General features: G+C 37.0%; 1 protein-coding gene across 1 annotated transcript in view; it reads left to right on the top strand.

The window, feature by feature from the left end:
• Positions 1-22,252, top strand: part of SLC2A13 (solute carrier family 2 member 13) — a 359,669-nt gene that overhangs the window by 284,517 nt on the left and 52,900 nt on the right. Inside the window, exon 7 of the mRNA XM_077170529.1 lies at positions 12,923-13,048. Coding sequence (XP_077026644.1) covers positions 12,923-13,048 — 126 coding nt within the window. The remainder of the gene's footprint in view (positions 1-12,922; positions 13,049-22,252) is intronic.

The raw sequence follows: 22,252 nt of genomic DNA, 5'->3' as shown, positions 1-22,252 counted from the left end.
TTAAGGCAAGAAGCAAATATAAGTGAGATGTACTTTCCTTAAGGCAAGTAAGACTCTCTCTGTACACAGTGAGAACTATGAAAGCCATTTTCTTTGAAGCTTTTCCCTATAGTTACAGACATTAGTTATAATGTGAACCTGAATATTACCCTTAAAGAGAAAAATCACTGAGATGCTGAAATTAGTATTTTGACCCATTCCTGACCCCACTTTACTCATTCCTATTGGTTTCATCCACCGTGAATTCTTTTTTAATTTTTTTTAAATTTCTTTATTAATTTTAAAAAATTAACCAAATAAAACATTGACATATATAATCAGTAATTCACAATATCATCACTTAGTTGCATATTCATCATTTCTTAGAACATTTGCATTAATTCAGAAAAAGAAATAAAAAGACAATAGAAAAAGAAATAAAATGAAAACAGCAAAGAAAAAAAGATTATACCTAACATATCCCTTACCCCTCGCTTTCATTGATCACTAGCATTTCAAACTAAATTTATTTTAGCATTTGTTCCCCCTATTTTTTTTATTCCATATGTTCTACTCGTTTGTTGACAAGGTAGATAAAAGGAGCATCAGACACAAGGTTTTCACAATCACACAGTCACATTGTGAAAGCTGTATCATTATTCAATCATCCTCAAGAAACATGGCTACTGGAACACAGCTCTACATTTTCAGGCAGTTCCCTCCAGCCTCTCCATTACATCTTGGATAACAAGGTGATATCTACTTAATGCGTAAGAATAACCTCCAGGATAACCTCTCAACTCTGTTTGGAATCTCAGCCATTGACACTTTGTCTCATTTCACTCTTCCCCCTTTTGGTCGAGAAGGTTTTCTCAATCCCTTGATGCTGAGTCTCAGCTCATTCTAGGATTTCTGTCCCACATTGCCAGGAAGGTCCACACCCCTGGGAGTCATGTCCCACGTAGAGAGGGGGAGGGTGGTGAGATTGCTTGTTGTGTTGGCTGGAGAGAGAGGCCACATCTGAGCAACAAAAGAGGCTCTCTTGAGGGTGACTCTTAGGCCTACATTTTAAGTAGACTTTACCTGTCCTTTGTGGGGTTAAGTTTCATATGAACAAACCCCAAGACTGGGGGCTCTGCCTATAGCTTCGGTGTCCACACTGCTTGTGAGAATATCAAGAATTCAACTTGGGGAATTTGAATTTCTCCCCATTCTCACCATTCCCTGAAGGGGGCTTTGCAAATACTTTTCCACTCACTGATCGAATCACTCTGGGATTCATCGAGGCATCACTCTGGACAAACCAACAAAATCTCATGTCCTACCTGAGATTCCAAGTACTTATGGCATTCAATCAAACTATCTACATAAGTTATATTAGGAAATGCACTAGTCAAAATATAAATTTTGTAACAAATAAACATTTTTTGCTTTAGTCTCATACGTAAGGTGACATTTTTAAATATTAATTACCATCTATTTTCAGCACCCTGTAATAATGATATTCCTTTGTTCTTCCTCATGCAAAAACATTTTTAAAATTTGTACATTTAGTCACTATTATTATATAATGTAGGCATTCCTAGATTATACCATTTCAATCTTTAACATCTATCTTTCTTTCTGATTTCATTTATGTCCCCAGCCCTCCTCCCTCTATCGTTCTCACATGCAGCTTCATTCAGTGTTTTAACATAATTATATTACAGTTAGGTAGTATTGTGCTGTCCATTTCTGAATTTTTGTATCTTTTTTAATTTTGTGAAATTATGTCATTGTGACAGGGTCTAGTTGTAAGAGCGTGTTTTACACTAAAATGATAGTTGCAGGCATCAAAGGACATGATGATATCAAGGGGAATGGCTTCCAGGCTATCTCATTTCATCTCTATCACAAAACACAGCTTCATTCCAGTGGCTGGTTGTCTCACCCTATTCTCCTAGCAAAACTCATTTTGGCTCTCACATTCAAGCCTACAATTCCTAGGAAAGTGAGAAAGCCTTGCTATCAACCATGGAAAAGCTGATTAACACAATGGTATCAACCAGAATGTTTTTGTGCCTGTTGATTTCATCATCTCTGTATGGAGAAGGTTAACAGAAAGCCACATTTTTTACACAAAGTAGGGTGTTAAATTCATGCGTAGAGGATGAGTGAATCAACACTTTTACCTGCACAGAATGAAAATGGATTTGTGGCACCTGATCATCCCAATGCCTGTGTTAGTCATCATTGATTTTCGGAAATTTGAGGCATACCAGAAACAAGCATTCTAAGACCAAACCCTGTTCTTAATGCTCCATCTCATTGGATTTAATGAAATGTGCTTAAAAACAAATGGCCATTTTCTGAAGGGCTGGGTTCCCACCAGACTTCACAGAGTAGAAACTAAAAAGGTTCTAAATAAACCCAAATCAATTTTTTAAAGATTTTTTGAGGAAAGAAAAGAGGGCAGATCTGGTTAAGACCCTGAGTACCATGTGAAAAATATAAACGATTGATTGAATGAAAATGGGCCATCCTTCCTCTCCCTTAGACACTAAGCTACCTTTTGTTCTGCCATTGTTTAATTTTAGAAACATTTTTAAGTTTTAGGAGCAGTTTTGTTCTAAATATGTGAATACTTATTTTTCGCCCTTTCTAAAAAGAAATATCAGGGATTCAAAAGTTTAAATCTTCCTTCTTTGCAACTAGCAATAAAAGAACTGTTTGGTTCTAATTGTAATTATTTTCTGGATTATTGTTTTCCAGTTGCCTATTAGAGATTTGTAGTCTGCTCTGCATTCAGTTTTCCCAGCAGTTGCATTTCATCATAGAGCAGCAGCATGGGCTGTTGTATAATCTTCCCAAGTGATGGTGTCAACAATTGAGAATAACAGCTTGAATTCTGGGTACTTATTTTCCTCAAATTCTCTCTAAATATCCTAATGTCCTTTAACTATGGCATTTTGCAGGTTGTGATTTAAAGGTTCTGTGGCTCTCCTGTGTCAGCTTTAAGGAAATTGCAGCTGGTGTTTCTTTCTTTTGAGTTCCCAAAATTACTAACCCATTCCATTTTGATTGTGATTTCTGCAAGTGGCAACTTCAGCCAACAGGGCTCAGCCTAAAGTTCCACTTGAAAATTAGTTTTACTTCTTTTTATTTCCTTCTAAAAATTACCAGTGATATATTCACTTCAACTGATCCCTTCCCCCAAATAATCTTCCATAAATGTGCAGAAGCAAGCTAATGAACTTATAGTTATCATTGATTTATAGAGCTGTTATACTTTGATTCATTCAGTATGTATTGGAAATCCAGCCTAACCAGGCTTTGAGGACAGGTCTGCAGATATAGAGTTGGTAGGACTGCCCTTTTTGCTTGAGGTCCTCAGTCTATTTTGCAAAACAGTTAAGAACATTTTAAGTTCTGTAATATAAGTGCAGAACCAATAGGAAGTCCACCTCTATCAACTTTGTCATATATTAATTGTTTGAAATTTAAAGTATGTCAATAGGGAAGAATCCCCATTTTATTTAATTTATTCAATGATTCATTTTATAAAGTTTAGTTCTTTCATAAATACCTTTTTAGTTCATTTCTTTTGTAAAGTAGGATGCACCTACATTTTTGCCCCTGAAATCAGTATATAAGAATAAATATTTGTGAGATGTCACAGCATTGTAATATATTTTTTACTGTTAATGTTGGTATGAATTTAGGGTTTGATTATATAATATTTCTGTCTTTTTCTTTCATTTAGAATCTTGCAGTTGGACAGATCTTAGGGATCATGTGCTCCTGGGATAGAGAAACTCAGTCCAGAATTTAGAACTCATGGCCCAGGTCACACTGTGAAGAGGGACATACAGATCCTGGCATGTCAATTTGCTTTTCACATACACATTTTAACCTAGGCTTATAATATTCTTATGGGCATTTGTTTTTGTGCCAGTGTACTTAAATTCTCAGTTCTTTGATTTAGAAAACTTTACATGAATTCATCAGGTCATATTCAAGGAAGTCTTAAAGAGCAAATCATGAATAAAAAATAGCCACTTCTAGAAGGTGTTACATTCTTTGATGCCATTTGTTAAAGTCATAGCTACAATATGTGCTCTCTGTAAAAGGTCAATTAGCAGATTCTTCAGGGTATTTCAAGTTTTGAGTTATATTCCAAATGTCAGCTTGAAGTTTGGAATGCTATTTTAGGAAGAATCTTGCCATAAAATAGTCTATTTGATGGAAAAAAAAAAATCCAGGTCATGGATTAGAGAGTTGTAGGAAACCTTGTCTTTCTTCCAAGGCCTGAGAGGCCCTAAGTCTAGAAAAGGACTGACAATATCAATGCCCAAACAGTGGCCAGCCCTTTAGGGTGGCAAGGAATTGACCTCTATTTGAGTGATAACTATGAACTTGCATGGAGAGGTAGTTTGGAATAATGGAAAGGATCATCTTACATACTTTTTTATTATGAGAAAGTCTACACATAGGGAATGTTCTGGAAGAAGCTTGGAAGTATAAAGAGAACAAAATGACCAATGGGACTAGATGTGGTGCCTTGTAAAGACCAGAGGGCATGAGAATAAAAGCCCTGGTAGAGGGATGAGCTTTGAACACGTCTTTTTCAGAATTTGGAGGAAAAGAGGTGAGGATAGATGTGACTATAGATATGTTTGTTCTCATGTAAGTTTTTTGTTTTTTGTTGATGTTGTTTTTTAGAGTAAGCAGAGAGAAGGTTTATTGAACATGCATGTGAGAAAACATGTGACACTCCTGCAAGAAAAGAGGGGTGAGAGGTGAGAGGCTCCAGCTATGTGGGGCATTCAGTTTTATAGATTTTTGTTCCTTTTTAATTTTTTTTCTGGGTACCAAATTATTTTCTTTGAAGGAATGGTACTAAGGAAAGAACTTGGTGTGGGTGCTGATACAACTTATAGAAAAGGTAAAGGTAACCCAACATGCATGTACTGCCCTGGTGACCACAGAAGTCACCCAGTGACTCTGGGGAAGATGGCATAAGGCTTAGGTCTCATCATCACTATTTCCCAGAGTGTGCTTTGTCAAAGAGATGCTGTGCCCTGCCAGAATCCAGGGCCTGCATCTTGCACAGGTTGGTTACGAAGTCACCCAACTCTTTGATGGAATTCATCTGCTCATTCAGGTAATGTCTCCGTGAATTCACACAAATGGGGGTCATTTTTTGTCAGTGGCTAGTCTGTGCAGGTCCAGTAGTGACTGATTTACCCTTTTTTCCAAATGTAATGCATACTCCGTTGCATGCAGCCCACTCTCCCAGTTGTCTCCATTCTAGTTTCTTGATATCCTGAAGGAAGATTTGGCCACCTCTTTGGTTCTGCAGCTTCATAAGTTTCTCAGCATGTTCCCTCCTTTCATGAGATTGGTGAAGAAAATATTTGGCAAAGTTCTTCAAAGCCACATCATCATGGTCAAAGTAGTAAGACATTGGCAGGTAGACATAAGAGGTTTAGAGCTCCATGCTGATCTGGAGGTTGATGGCAGCCTCTGAGTCCTGATTGTAATTCAGACACAACTGCAACAGGGACATGGTCATCATGGTGGGCCGTTGAGGAGAGGAGGTGGCAGCTGTGTGGCACTGGAGCAGTGGCAGAGGGCTGCTCGGAGTGTCTAGCTGATGGATTTGAATGCCAGATTGTGTTCAAATGCTGTTGAAGCATGAAACCATGGCAACTCTCAATGAAGACATGTGCCCCATTTGTAATTTTTATTAACTATTTTACTCCCCTCACCTTTTTTCTCATCTGTGGATGCTTGATAGTCCATAACTCACACAGGTGGGAGTCGTTTGGCTCCTTGTGCTATTTTATTCCTGTTCTTCTCAGAGATATCTTTTTCCTTGAGGCCTGACCACTTCTGGGAATTTGCCCTTTCTTCAGCCAGCTACCATCCTAATTCTAACCATACCGCATTTCCCCCTCAGAGATTTCTAGCTCCCTTAATCTCAACGGAATTGGGGCCAATGGTTCATCCTGTATAGTTGCTTCAAACTGTCAGGGGGTTCCTACTTGTGGGAGAATAGGAGTGTCTGGCAATGCTATTGAGAGTGGCTGGTTGAGTACAGGGAACAGGAGCGTAGCCTCTAGCAAGGAGTTTGCTGTAAAAGGCTTCTAATCTGCCACGCTGAATGTCACCTGAGGCTTCTCTAATTGATAGTCAGATATGAAGTCAGTAGAGCCATAAGTGACTTCAGGCTCCCTAAGTCATCTTCACTTGCTGTGAGCAGCACTCAAGGGGCTGTTCTTCCCCCTTTTCAGGAGATGGTGAAGTTCCTGGCCCACTGACATGTTGGCAACACTTCAGGCAAGGCCCTCGTGGATCCTGAGGTCATCAGCATTCCCAGGGTTTCTGGCACTCTCTCTGCCAATGATCCTCTGACCCACAGTTGAAGCAAGGCCCATGAGACTTGGAGCCATGATTCAGGTGACTTCAAGAGGACAGTGTGCTTTTAATAGTGACTGTAATAAGCTGAGCCTCTTTTCTGATCTTTTGCTTACCTCTTTTTGTCCTTTCCTCCTCCTTGGCCTTGTTGTGATTGTTAAAGACAGAAAAGACAGTTTCTAATTGTTCATTAGTGGGAGTTTCACAGGCCTATGGAGAATTTTTGCAGCTTTCTCTGAATGTCAGGGATGGAATGGCTGATGAAATAAGTGCCCAGCAAAATTTGGCTTGCCCAGGAATCCAGCTTACATCAGTATACTTCTTCAAGACTTCTACTAACCTCCCCTGGAACAAGGCCCGGTTTTCCTCTTTCTTCTGAGTTATCTCCCTTAGCTTATTATAATTAACTGTCTTTGGTGGTACATTTTTGTATGCTTTCTAGCAAACAGTTGACCATATGGTCCTTATTCTTAAGGTCAGCTTGCCCTCTCTGATAGTTAAATTGAGACATGCGCACAACACGAGCAACAAGCCCCTCTCAGGTCCTTGTCTTGATAGAGAGCCATAAACATCTGGGCGTAGGGAATTTCTGACTACTTTCCCTGCCTTTTAAAGACTAGAGGATGGTATTGTAATTGAGAGTCCCATTAAAGGGCTATACTTCCCCATCTTTTAGCTTATATTGACTTTGGCATTTCGCATTTTCTTTGGAAAGGGAAATAGAGGAGCCTCACTATTGCCAGTGTGACCACATGGCCTATCCCAGCATATGCCAGCTGGGCATTTCCCTCTCTACCACCCCAATCTCTTAGGAACATGGGGTGTATGTCATTGGGTATCCCTGAGACACCTTTCCTGAGAGATGTCTGTGCCTCTGCTTTTGGGGATTTACTGGGCATTTCCAGGAAGAGTTCCAGGACAGTGCTCTTGAGAAGTCCTTCCTCTCCACTGGCCCAGTCTCTTGGGAACATGGGGAGTAAAGTCACCTGGCATCACCAGGACACCTTTCCTGAGAGATGTCTGGACCATTGCTTCTGGGGGTTTCCTGGGCCTTGTCTGGAATAAACCTAGGACAATATTGTCAGCCCAGTCTCTTGGGAACACAGGGAATACAGTCACCGGGCAATCCTGGGATGATCGCTGGGTATCCCAGGACGTTCCTCCCTGGGGATTACCTAGACCTATGCTCCTGAAGTGGGGGTGCTCATCCCACCTAAGAAAAGTCTAAGAAGGTGTTCCTAGGAATACCTTTGTCTTCTCATTTTCCTGTTTCCTCAGAGCTAAAATGTGAACATGCTCTAGAAGAAGGGAAGCTTTTATATTTGGCCACAGTGGATCTCAATGAAGACTAAACAGTCAAGGCCTGGAGGGGAGTCACTCCCATTGGAAGATATCCAGTCCCCATGAGCATAGACCAAAGATGCTTGCTTGGTACAAGAATCCTGTGTTACAAAAGTTGGAATGTCTCAGTAGGCATTGAAAGCCAGGCAAAGGAGAAAGAAGGAGAATTTCATGGAGGCACACAAGAGGACCTCTGTTGAAGAGGTGAAAAGAGGAAAGTTTCAGCAGGAAGTCTCTCTGGTCCTCAGAGAGGAGGAAAGGAGAGTGTGGAAAAGTCTTGGAGAGCTGAGGAGAGAGAGAGACAGACAAGGACTTAATTTGTCTCCCATTGGACTCCTTTTGACACAAGGAGAAGCCTCCCATTAAGTCTCAAGGGTGGTATCACCCACCACCCTGAGTCTCCTTGCATCTGCACAGCATGGAGACGGGCTCCTGCCACCTCCAAGGAGGGAGCCAGAGACTCACAGTATATGGAGTCTATGTCCTGGGGAATCCAGAGCAGAATCCCCAGATTCTTAAAGACACAGTTTCTTGAGGAAATAGGAGGATAATAGTGAGCCAAAAGAGAAGAAAAAGTGAAACAATGTGGCCAAGTCTCCCAATCAATAGCCATAACTTAATAGTCCAGACAGTTAGAGAGAAGTGTCTCCTGGCTGGCTCACCAAAAATATGTTATTGGATTTGATTTCCAGGTTCCTGGCCATATTGCGAGAAAGAATTCAAGGGCACAGCATAGAGTAAGCAGATAGAAAGTTTATTGAATATTCATATCATGTGAGATGATATGTGGGCACTCTCTCAAAAGAAGAGGGGTTAGAGGCAAGAGGTCCTCAAGTAAGTTTTAAGCTGAGAGAGTTCATGCCTAGTCTCTTCAGATTTCACTGTGAAGTAAGGGTTGTCAAGGCCAACCAGAGATTGTTGAGGGGATAAGGATTGATGTTTGAGGAGAGTTTTGGGTATATGGAATATCAGTTGTAGGAATGGAAAATGACACTGATCAGGGATATAAAAGTTTCCTGGCTATTGTAACACATGTACTACACTAGTGCCAGGTGTTAATAATGAGGGTGGGGCTTATGGAAACTCTATTTCCTGCACAGTTTTTCTGTAAACCTATAACTTCTCTAATAAAAAAATGTTAACAAATTTTAAAAATTAAAAAAAAAAAGGTACCCTCAGCAGTGAGGATCCAGCTGAGGTAGAATGCTATAAATGTTTAGGTTTTTCAGTAGCCGGTTGTATTGTTTCTCCACCAATACTGATATTGGAAAGAACCAAACATGAGGTTTGGAGGGTGGCAGTAATTGAAGTCCTTAAATGCAAAGACATCAAGAGTCTCATGAGAGTGGGTCCAGGGATTTAACATGTTTCCATGGAGAAGAAAACAAAGCCATTAAGTGAGTGAAAGTTCAGCAAGGAAGGAATGTTGAAGGTCGCTAAGAGATGAGAGCAGGTGTCTAAGGAGTATGGAAGGGAGGAAGCTTAAGGGAAAGAAGAAAGAAATCTGCATATGGGATCTGTGTATGAGTTCTAGATCAGAGTCAGCAAACATTTTTTGTAAAAATGCCAGACAGTAGATATTTTGGGCTTCGTAGGTCATATAATTTCTATTGCACCTACTCAATTCTGCCTTTATAGCATGAGAACAACCATAAATGACAAGTAAATGAACTGACATGGCTGTGTTCCAGTAAAACTTTACTTACAAAACCAGGTGGTGGGTTGATTTATTACAAGGGCTATAGTTTACTAACCCTTCTAGATGATGCCAATTTCCAGATCTATAGTTAAGTCAGGTAAAGGCTATTGGAAACCAGAAGGTTAAGATACTTTCAGATTAGGAGAACCACTATAAATCACCTAATCTAACAGACAGCTATAGAATATTCCACCCAGCAAGAGTAGAAACTGTGTTTTTCTCAAGTGCACATGTGATAGTCTCCAGAATAGACTATATGCCAAACTATAAAACAAGCCTAAATAACATTTAAAATTATTGTAATCATAGAAATATGTTCTACAATTACAGTGGAGTAAAATTAGAAATCAGTAACAGAAAGAAATTTTAGAAATTCACAAATATGTGGAAATTAAACAACACTAATTTCTCCTTTAAAAGAAGAAATCTCAAAGAAAATTAGAAAATACTTTGAGATGAATGGCAGTGAAGACACAACATACCAAAAAGTATAGGATGCAGCAAAAACATGGCTTAGAGAAAAAATATAGCTGTAAATGTCTACTTTAAAAAAAGAAGAAATTAAGGAGGGAAGAGGGTATAAGTGCAGATGTATACACTACATGCTTTTCCTGGAATGGCAAGCTGGGATGCAGGAAATGAATGGGGAAGGAATAGGAGTCCTATCCTCTATGTTCAGCAGCTCTCAACAAGGCTGGGAAGCCCTCCTCTGCCTACTTGGCATTAGCTCTTTTGAGGTTGCTTTGGTGCCAAGAAGCTTTCAGAAAGAAAAAGAAAAGAAAAGGAAAAAAGGGATCTTCCTCCTTAAGACATTGGATATAAGCAGGAGCAATAATCAGAAGGGCCTAGGATAAGAAGATGGGATTAAATGAAAGCCCAGATAGAGAAATTGGCCTTAAGTAAGAACAACTTCTTTTTGCAGCTGAGGGCAAGAAAATTGGATGATTTATGTGTTTGCTGTTGGGAAAATAAAGTTCCCACCTTTACTACTCTCATCTCCTTTCTCTGTAAAGCTGAAGCTAAGGTCATTTGCAGAGTGAAGGAAAGTGGAGCATTGGAGATTTCAAGAATAGTTCTTTGCTAGAGTGGTGAAATAGTTTATGTGTAGAGTTGATTAGAGACAATTACTTAAAATTTTAAGTTTGTTAAGCGTCCATTTGAAGCTGGTGATTATGAATTATAGAGAACTGTTAATATACCTTATTGTGTGCTACTACCCTTGGCTTTGAGTTTGTAGGCAAAGAAAAGGCAAATGTTTGCATACATGTAGGGCTAGGATTTTTGCCTGATGGGTGGGATGAAAAGATAGAGGGGCAGGGAAGTTTAGAATAATGAAATATTGGATGGAGAATATACTGGACAAGGAGGAAATAAAGGGAACAGCTAATGAATAGTGAGCAAGTCGAGATGGGTCAGTTAAGTGGAAGTCACCAGATGGTCTAATATACAACTAAGTTCCACTCATGTGCCTGGCACATAGTAGGTATAAAGTATTTGTATTTGTTGAATGATGGGTTAGATTAGGAAGCTGGAGGAATGGGAGGTTGTAGTCAGAGTTAGATGTTTGTATGAGTGATGGAGGTAAGGCTGTTATGGTTAACACTTCATATGTCTGAACACACAGTAAATATTAGCCTTTATTATTACACATTGTGGCCTATTATAGGAACTCCGTTTTTTTTTTTTCGAAGGAATAGTGAACGGTTTCTCTGCGAGTGGGTGACTTGATCTGAGTGTCATTTAACGCCATTTGAACAATTAAGGCTATTAGATTTGACCTCAGATGGGGAGAATAAACAAAATACTGGCAGGAATTACCTACCTTTCCAAATTTACCTAGTCTGATTTTCAAAGCCAGAAGTTCAGGGTATTCACGTCTAAAGCTCTCAATTAGTTTGTTTATTGTGCTTATCACAGGTGTGGGAAATTTTCTATTTACTTTGTTGAATCACCTGTCTAAAGTATATTGATCTTTCAGTCCATTTTAAAAGGCCTCTTTTTTCACTATTGGTCTAGGGCTGAAGTCTCAGTCAAAAGAATGGCTGTTTGCCAAAGGATAAGTTTACTAAGAGGCTGAAATGACAATAAGTCTAATTTTTAAACAATGCCAATGTTTCCACATTTAGTTAAATGAATGAAAGCGGTGTTTTGATTTTGAGATTCAGAAGCACTCTCCTTGAGATCTTTCCTGATGACTTCCAGTAACTCTAATACTGTTTCTCCCCCAACACCCCTTAGTAGAAGAGTAGATATTTAATAAGTCTTTGCTGACTGATCTTTAATTATAAAATAAGCCTGCCCCTCTGCATCTTTGCCTGGTAAATTTCTTTTATGATCCAGTTCAAATATCACCTCCAAAGTTATTCCCAGTTCTTACAATGAATGGGCTTCCATTCTTAGAGTGATGTATCCCTATTTTATATTACATTGCCATTTTACTTATAATCTGTTTCTCATCCTTACTTTTATATGTATCTACCAAGCAGAAGGGACTTGGACTTGTTCATTAGTATCTCCAGTGCCTTTCACATGCCTGCCGTAGATGAGGTGCTCCAGGATTGTCTGGCAATGACTCTGTGACAGGGAGAAAACTCATTCTACAGCTGTGTTGTAGGCTTAGTTGGAAAATCTGCCCTCTAAAGATTTTTGCCTCTTTAGAATTTTCCTGCAGTTAGAATACAGCAGTCAGGAGCAATGATTAATTATCTCTGTGATCCAGCCTGTGAATGTAATTATTAGGGAACGTTTAACCTTTTTCCCTACAACCATTTCTTCTAAATTAAGTGTAACACATAGTTGATATCCAGTATATATTTGATAGAAGTGCAGCTCTCTACCAAAATGTTAATAGTGACCATGTTTGGGTAATAAGATGTTTCAAAACATTTTTTAGATGTAGTTTTTTTCATTATTTGAAAATTTTGTCTCAGGATATATATTGGAAAAAACCTATTTCTAATTTTTAAAATAGATAGTACAGAAAGGAAACAATTAAGAAAAGTAAGTGCTCTGGCACATTTTGGAGCCAGTCAGAGCTGGGCCGAAATGAGCCAGTCTGTGCTCTGGTAACAGATCCCAGTGGCTTAAGACAACAAAAGTTTATTTGATGCAGGTCAGCTGTGGCTCCTCCACATCGATTGTCTCAGATCCCTGGCTGCTCCATCCTTTTTTTTCCTTTCTTTTACATGGGCAGGCACCGGGAATCGAACCTAGGTCCTCTGGCATGGCAGGCAAGCATTCTTGCCTGCTGAACCACCGTGGCCTGCCCTGGCTGCTCCATCTTAACCTGGCTTCCAAGGTTGCTGCAGCGGGGAAAAGTTTGAGATGGAAGAGACCAATCGGCTCTCACCTGCCTTGGAACCTGTCACTTACCTTGACCACAGTAGTCACGTGGCCTCAATCTTATTGCAGAATAGAGTGGAAAATGCAGAGTCCATGGAATACCGTGTATGGTGAGTACCCATTGTTGTTGCTGTAATGACTGTAACTCTTTTCATTTTACAGTTACTGTAATGAATGCATGTTGGATCCAGACTGTGGTTTCTGCTACAAGATGAACAGATCAACTGTCTTTGACTCCTCCTGTGTTCCAGTTAATAAGGCATCTACAAATGAGGCAGCTTGGGGCAGGTATGTCCTTCAGTGGTTGCTGTAAGAATATATAATAAAATTTCAACATGAGGCTTATTTTTAATTTTAAGAAGTGACTCTACTTCAGTAGTTCTTTGAAGTTGGTATTAATAGTGATGGCTGTACCTACAGTGGTTCTTTAAAATTGGTAATTAAAGTGAGAGTATTTGCAACATATACAGGTGAAAGTGAGTTCAAAGCATCGTGACTGAGTGTTTCTCAAACTCAGAGGAGAAAGCACTAAGGCCTAGACTTGGAAATCCAGAATCCAGACTCTGATAAGCTACAAGAGTTTAGGTTTTCAGTTGAGACCAGTGTTTCCAAATATTTCCCAAGACTATTTCTCTCATGCATATTAATTAACTACAGCAGTCATTACCAAACTTAGTTTTAGGAGGTCTCAGGTTATCAACATTTAGTGAAAGACAGAAAATTGTTAAGTCAAAATGAATGAATTTCACTTTTTTCCCAGAATACTTTCCTGAAGTTCACTGAAATTAAGCAAATAGGAAAAAAAATTGGTAACTGCTGGACTCTAACTAGTCTGCAAGGCCTTCCTCATTTTGGCAGAACACATTAGTTTGTAGTAGACATACAAATGAAATAGTAAAACAATAATCCCCATATTTATGAGCTAACAGTCACATGCATGGATATAGAAAATGTGTGAATATTATTTGGCATTGGCTTTAACTTATTTTGTGTTTTAAATTCCCATAAAAAAAAATATACTTGCATCCTGTCTGCTTCATGGTACTGATAAAGGCAATGAAGTCTGTAATGAAGTACTTGTATCTCCTAGGAGCTATGAAATAAAATGTATCATTATGTTATTATCATTAATCACTTTATTAGGGAATTGCTCCAAAGAAGAAATAAACTGTATGGTGGATGAATAAAATCTAAACCGTATTTTAAATACATTAATTACAAACAAATATGTAAAAGAAATGCAATTATTATTTTAAATGAAAACTTGAAAGAGCTTTTTTTTAAAATACCCAGTGTGTGGTTTTCATCAGACAAGCTTCATGGGTAAGTTAATTGATTAAATGATGGATGCAATAGTTTACAGCTTTAAACCCTTAGGAATTTTTTTTTCAATTGGAAGAAAAACTGAAGTTACTAGTTTAGAATTATGAATATCTTATAAAATTTGTTTGACAATAATAGATACATGTAATTAAAGGAAATTTCACAGAATTAATTCATAAACTTACGACAAATATCTCCTAGTGATATGGAACACTAAAATTAGGCATTTCTACCTTCACTAGAATAGCACGAGATTAGGAGACCTAAAAACAGGGGTTCTGTTCTTATGTTTTATAAATAACAAATTGTATGATTCTTTTTTTGCAGAAATGTATATTTTTCCTTTACTTCAAAAAGATTAATTTAGGGTGCATGGGTGGTTCAGTGGTAGAATGCTCGCCTTCCATGTGGGAGACCCAGGTCCAATTCCCGAATCATGCGCCTAAAAAAAAAATTTTATTTAGTACCTTATTCTTACATCTTACATTTCATTTATATTTTTGTACCAAATGCAGTTACAATTATTCCTTAACTTTGTACACTGCTGGAGAAAATTAAGGCACAGATAATATCTATGTATTAAAAAAACAAAGAAAACAAGAAGCAAAGAATTTGTTCAAGTGTGTAAATAGAACAATTATAAAAATTTTCCACAAGCACAAATAATAAATACAACAAATTTATGTATTCCAATAAATTCTAAGTAAATCCAGATATTCAATATCATATAAACCTTGTTTTCTAACCAAAATGCAGTAAAACTTCAAAACAATAGAAAGATATCTCTCATACCTTTTAGTTTAGTTTAGAAACTAAAATTTAAGAAGTTTAAATTTTAAGGAGAAATCATAATGAAAAAATAAGACATTAATATTAACAGACAAAAGGATCTACTGAAGAAGTTAGAACATGGAGTAAGTCTGGAATAAGCAGAGGATGGAAATGAAAAAGATAAGGGAAAAAAATAATGTAGAGCAGAGAAATACTGGAGAAGATCAGAAACAAAAGTTGGTTTTTAGAGAAGACTGATAAAATAGAGAAATTTCTGGCAGTACTAGTTAAGAAAAGAGAGAAGGCAGAGATAATGTTTGAAATGAAAAAAAGGCATACAATAGAAAAAGATTTTTAAAAATCAGAAGAGAATGCTATAGATGCTTTTCTGTAGTGCAGCTGGAAATAGATGCAATTGACAGTTTTCTTGGAAAAAAATACAACTTTCTAAAACCAGTTGTTTTGTTTTTTATTTTACGGATGATGACAGTGATGCTTAGAGGGCTTTGCTGACTTTCTGAAAGTCAAAAAAGCTATTACGTCCACCTCTTTAAGAAAGCAATGGTTAGATAGTAAAAAGACCCACACTTTCAAATTTGGGCTCTTGTCATTTACCTTATTAAATGGCCTTGGACGAATCTGGGCCTCTGAGCCCATTTCCTTGTCTATAAAATGGAGTAATAGAAATGCTGTCTTGAACAACAGGAATGCTGTGAAGATTAAATATGACAGTATCTGAAGACACTTGTTTTAAAAATATAATGCCCTATGCAAATGTAAAATAGTAACATCCTGTACTAATCCTATACTAGTTTTCTTAGATATGTCAATAACACATTTCCTAAATTAGAATAAGCACTTGCTGAAGGATACATGCATTAGAAGACTTTACTTTCTATTTATCTGTCTATTCTTCCACTCCTTACACTCCTGCCTTCCCATATACACAGAATCATAAATAATCTAGTTTGGAATTGCAAAGCCTCCTGACTATTTAAAAGTATTGCCAATAAAGAATACTTCCTTAATGTGCTGCTTCAGTATTTGTTTCCTATAAGACAGCATTTCGGCTCTATAATTAGAAACACTGAAATAGCTAGATAGGTTCCATATTTGGAAATTCATTGTTCTAACTGGCACTTACCACTTGGTTTATTGTATTCATTCAGTAGAGATATTTTTTTTCTCAAAGCTGCACTCTGATGCAACACTCAGCCTATTTTCCCAGCGTCTTACCACCCACCCCATACTGAATGCTAATCTGTCAGAACCCCTTGCTGTCACTATAATAACATTATGATTTCCTGCCTCTCTGCCTTTCCTCATGCTGTGCTCTCTGCCTTGAAGTTGCCCTCCTTCTTTATCTTCTTAAGAAGATCACTACCTGAATTCTAACCATCATTTTTTGCCAAGATCAGATGTCACATTTTCCTTACAGTCTCTCTGCTTAGCCCCAAAACAGTGATTGTTAAATCCTCTGCAGTCCTCTGGCTGTATAATTATACCTCCTTATATGATAGTTGATGTTTGGATGTATCTTCTCTTCTAGATTATAAGTTTCAGGTGTGTATCCTCCACTATATTTATTCGCTTAGTGCCACTGGTCTATTATTATTTCAGCTCCACAGTCTTAGACTCTGTTGGATTTAATGACTAACTATATTACAGATTAGGATATTATTTATGTTGCAAGGTAAGCAAATCAGAAAAAGCAAAGCATTTCTGAATAATTGAGCTCCCCTCCATAATAATTTGCTCAGTTCTTAATTGACATTCGATTATAAAAATAAACATATTTCAACTGTTCCATCGTAGTGGTAATATTCATAATGTATTTACCTAAAATTCATTTTAGGCCAAAATCTTACATTTCTAATTAGCCCCCGTTTCTTTTCATTTGAAATTTCTTTCAGTTAATACTGCCTTTGAGAGATTTCTTTCAGTTAATACTGCCTTTGAGAAGTAGTCTGATTTCTAACTAAAGGCTTCATATAAGGACAAGGTTTGAATTGAATGTTCTTAGTGAATATAAAATAATAGTGACAGGCAGTAACTGGTCCTGATTCATCAAATATCGGTGCAATTAAGCAACAGAAGATGAAGTAGAGCTGAGGTGATATCTGGGCGCTTAGAATTTGTCAAAAAGAAAGCAGAGGAAATAAAGGAACAAAAAGAAGAAAATATGGTGGCTAGACAAGTTTGGATCAGATTGTCAGAAATTATAATTTGATTTTATAGGCAGATTTTCCTAAGTGTGCAAGTCATACTGCTGGTTAACTTTTCAATGGTTTTAGATGGAACGGCTCTATGTGAAAGTGGACATGGAATCATTATTTGACATTCTATCACACAGTGAAAAATTTGTTCTCTTTAAAGTTCCTTTTCAAGTATTCTGAATATATTAAGAAAATCAATTGGTAATAGCAAGATTTTTAACACTTGAGCAGGAAACCCTAATAATTAATAACACAATTGAGTTTTTGTTGCATTTTTATTAAAAAATCTAATCTTTGCAAATGAAGTTGATTCTGTTATTGTTCAAAATATCTGCTGTCCCTCCCTTAGGAAGGATTATATTTCCTTTGCCCATTCAGGCTTGTCTACATGACTTTCTCTTACCAGAAGTGAGAGTGGAACTGATTTGTGTATAAATTTTTGGGCTAAAGCTTTAAGAGCAATGATTTGCCATGTCCTCTTTTTCCTCTGGAATAAGGTTGAAAATATCCCACATAGAAGTTCTTCCACTAGCTTTATTTACAGATCAAAGGAAATGTGATGCAAAAATATAGCTGACCTGAGATAGACCTATAGTGTGAGCAAGAAATTAACCACATTTTTGGTAAATCTCACTGGGATTTGGGACTTATGTCAGGATAGCTTGATCTCTTCTAACTGATAAAGCAAGATAAACTATTCCATGGAAAGGGCACAAAATTTTCTTCTTCTTTCTTTTAGGTTATAAAGGGAAGTTCAGTTTCATTCTTCTATCCCATAAGGTCAACACTCCTTTCCAGCATGAAGTTAAATTGGCCATTGCGCAGATATCTCTGACAATAGAGAGAGATCAAATGGCAAGAAGGATATGTAAAACTGAGAAATTAGGATTAAACAAATGGCTGTGACTATTGACTCATTATATAGATATTTCTTTTTAGTATCTGGTGTTTTAGAATAGCCAGAAGGAAATACCTGAAATTGTTGAACTATAATCCAGTAACCCTAATCTTAGGTAATGATTGTGTGACTATATAAAAAAGAAAAAGAAAAAAGTCAATTGCTCATGTTTGAATGGATCTACTTCTGGATATTTTGTTCTTTTCTGCTGATCTGTAGATCTTCTCTAACAATACTACACTGTCTAAATTAATCTTCCTCTATTCTAAGTCTTAAAATTGGGTAGAGTGCAATACTAATGGTCAATGAGAGGAAGGGGGAAGGGGTATGGGATGGATGGGGGTCTTCTTTTTTCTTTTTCTGGAGTAATGGAGATGTTCTAAAAATGATCATGATGGTGAACACGCAAATATGTGATGTTACTGTGCGCCATTGATTCACTGTAACATCACTGTGATTGATTGTGTACTTTGGACGGATTATATGATGTGTGAATGCATCTCAAAAAATTACATTTAAAAAAAAGGAAGTTAATTTTTAAGAAAACCTTTTAAGCAAATATTAGTACAGGGGAAAGAAAGATGTAGTAAATCATGTAGGTTTACAGAAAATACAGAGTTCTTATTTTACTCCCTCCCCTTTTATTACCACCTTACATTAGTGAGGTACCCTTGTTATAATTGGTGAAAAAATATTCTTATAATTGCACTGTTAAGTATGGTTTATAGTTTACATTAGGGTTCACTGTTTGTAGTGTACAAACTTCAGGTTAGAATAAAAATTATAACAACATATATACAACCTAAAATTTCCCCTTTTAGCCACATTCAAATATATAATTCCATGTTGTTAATCACACTCACAACATTGTCTTGCCGTCACCACGATGTCATAAAATTTCTTGCAAGGCAGCATGTTGAAACTAAAATTCAATTATTCAAATCAGAGAGCTGCTAACTCTGTAATATCAGTTTGTTATAAATATTTATGGCAAGCTATAAGGGCAGATTATGTCAGATACAGGATATGAATTGTAAATGCTTTCAATGTTATGTGTTCCCACCTTTAAAAATATTTTTAAATACTGTTTAATTGCTCCGATCATAGTGTCTTGCTTTAACATTCTTTGGCATGACTGGGGGAAAAATTCTCCAAACTGTAAAACAAACCGTTTATAATCATTAATGCATTTTATGAACCTTTCATTTTGATGGAAATATATCCTAAATTGTTCCTTATTATTCTTGATGAAAATGTAATGGAAAGCATAAAAAATTAGACTGCGTGTGTGATGTGTGGAAACCCACTTATTAAAGCACTTGAGCCATCAAAGATTCTGAAACATCAGGGCTGGAGAATTTTTTGTTCTTACACGTGCAGTATTTTTGTTTCCTGTGAGGTGCAACATGATTGAAAACTTATGATTAACAGTGGAAAATCATCTTACTTAGTTTAGCATCAAGTTTTGGGGAAGTACTTTTTATTTTGTGATCTTTTGTTACTTTTGAACAAACTTAGGAAACAGGAAATCAGAGCTCTGGTCAGAAGAAGCAAAGAATAAAGAAATAAGGCAGGGTAGAGTTAAATCTTCTTATATTTCAATACTATCTGACACTCTTTCTGTGTCTGTGCTTTCAAACAGACACAGATGTAGTTACCTTCTCGGGGGGAGTATATGAAGCCTATTAACTTTATTTAATAATTCAGTAAACATTGGCTAATTCTGGCTATAACTTTAAAATGGGATGGCAAATCTTGTTATTTATAAAAATTTGGGGAAGATGAAGTAGGATAGGTAGACACACTTGAAAAATAATTTCAAAGGTGATTACAAAACAGAGAAATGTTCCTGTCATGGGCGATGTCACAGAAGCTACTTTTAGTAACATCAAAGGTAAACAAAGAATGTATTCCCCAGAACATAGTTTTTACTGTTAACTGAGATATTATTGTAAGTTCTTCATTGAGTCATAGGATAACCTCTCTGATATCTTATAACAGTAAACATTTTTGGAAAAATTCTTGAATTTATTTTTATAATTTTGCTCCTTTAAATAGAAATGAAGATAGTACATGGAAATGTTTATTGTCTTTTAAAAGATAGTTAACTGGAAAAACTTGCATTTTATTCCTTTTTATTTTAAACACAAACGTCAAATTCACCTATTATCTGGAACTTCTTCAAGGATTATTTTTAGAGTATCTAACATGATGAATAGGTGGTTGGTCTTTGTTTTGCAATAGCATTCCGTATTGGATTGAAAATATTCAATGCTGCTGCTCGATTAATATTTTGTACCACTGATTCTTTTTGGTCATCCCCAAACCAGGAGGAAAGAAGGCTCTGGGATACCCTACATGTTAGACACACAAAACCAGGAAGCGTGATCCCTCACCTGGGGTGTTATGGGGGTCAGAGGAGCAGCCAGAGGGAGCGCTGTGGTAAAACAGGGATGGAGGAGGTCAGTTAGCAAATAGGTAGAGAATAAAAAAAGCTGGAAGATGCTGTCATGTAAGCATTTGAATTGGAAGGACAAAGCAGAGAAGAAACTGGAGAAATAGAATAAAAGCAAAGCGGGGCACGTCTAAACAAGCTCAAGAAATACATATCTTGGAAGCCAGGTCAGAAAGCATTCTTGAGAACAGTCAGCCTTCTCTGTGGTGAGTTTTTTCATTCACAGACCTTTTCTTTGCTGGGCAAGAAACTTGCCTTTGAAGTAACAGAATTGCTCTGCATATATTGAGAAGATCTTGATAAGATTGACATCTCTGAGTTTTTCTTACAGATTTAATGCTTGGTATCTATATACATAGTCTATAGATATTTTAAAAATGGATTGAAAATACATAAGTTGAAGATGGCAGAGCATGTGTAGCATAAAATTATATTTACTGTGTACAAATAACTTTTTTATGAATATAGGTGAAAGGTACTTATCTTGTCTGATTATACCCTTTTGCAGTCATCAGTTGTTTTTCTCAACTGGTTTCTATAAATGCTTCATGTCTTATAATACAGCAGTTTTATTTCAGGCAAGCCATTGCTTTCTGCACCTAAATGGGGATTCTGATTCAATGTAAGTTATTGAGAATGTAAATCTGTGGAGATAATATCAAACAACTGGAGGCTGGAATCCTAAATTGAAACAGGAATGGAGCTGACAGTTTATGGATTTACCTGCTATTTGCAGCAGCAGTTTAACTTGATTGAAGGCCTGCTCTATTCACCCCCTCAAATACACATAAAGAGACTTTGTAAATAGGGGAGGTAAGAGTGTTTTGGCTTTTCTTTTTTGCATGTCTATCTGAAAATATTCTTTGTGGAGCAATGCTAAAATTGTGTATGATGATTGCAGAAGTAGGTGATGATACTGTGGGATACTGATTATATACTTTGGATGTAATATATAAGTGAATATAACTCAATAAAATCTGCAAAAAAAAAAGAGAGAGACTTTCTAATCACTGGAAAGTTGTTCTGAATACTCCTGAGTGAGATTTTCAAAGAAGTTTAGAGTTCAGTGTGTTTTCGCAGTACCTATTATTCCTCTTTTATCTTCCACCTGAAAAGATCAAACAAGATGTTTTATGTATGTTACTGTTCTGGAAAGGGAAGGATAAAGTCACTCACTAACTTTTATTACTTTTTCCCCAAGACATTCTGAAACTAACAATGACCCAGCCCACAATGAAATAATATACTTGTTCAAGATAAAAAGGAAATGAACATGCATACCTGATATATAGGATATTAAAAAACAATTTCTCACTATCTGACCCTGTATGCATTTTTTATTAAAAATCTTTGAAACTCTCTGTAATGGTAATGCTTGGCATTCTCCTCAGTTCAGTAGAGTATTACTTTTACCAGCTTATCCCCAAGGGTTAAAGGGAATGAAGTCAAATGGCTAGAGACTCTGGGAGCGTAGCCCAAAGAAACCCACACGGGACAAGTTGGTTGGTTGGCTTTTTATTCCAACATTTTACTTTTTTAAATTCGTGCAAATTTTCCTTTAAACGCTAAAATATAGCCCTGTTCAATTTAACACCATGTTTTTATTATTCATCCACTGGTTTTTATGAACACCCCCAACCACCAACTCCCATCCTACATCCCATCAGTGAGAAAAGGTAAACGTGCTTTTTTATTCTTCAGAACATATGTTACTCTGTGAAGCATGACAATAAAGCATAGACCCAGCCCAGAATCACCCCCCCCACACACACACCCCACATCCACTATAATGGAGTAAGTCAATTCTAGTGAAACTGTTTCAGGTAATT

This window comes from Tamandua tetradactyla, chromosome 7 (genome assembly GCF_023851605.1).
Source record: "Tamandua tetradactyla isolate mTamTet1 chromosome 7, mTamTet1.pri, whole genome shotgun sequence".
Taxonomy (NCBI): domain Eukaryota; kingdom Metazoa; phylum Chordata; class Mammalia; order Pilosa; family Myrmecophagidae; genus Tamandua; species Tamandua tetradactyla.
The sequence above is the reverse complement of the archived record's forward strand: the minus strand, read 5'-3'. Positions and strand labels throughout refer to the sequence as shown.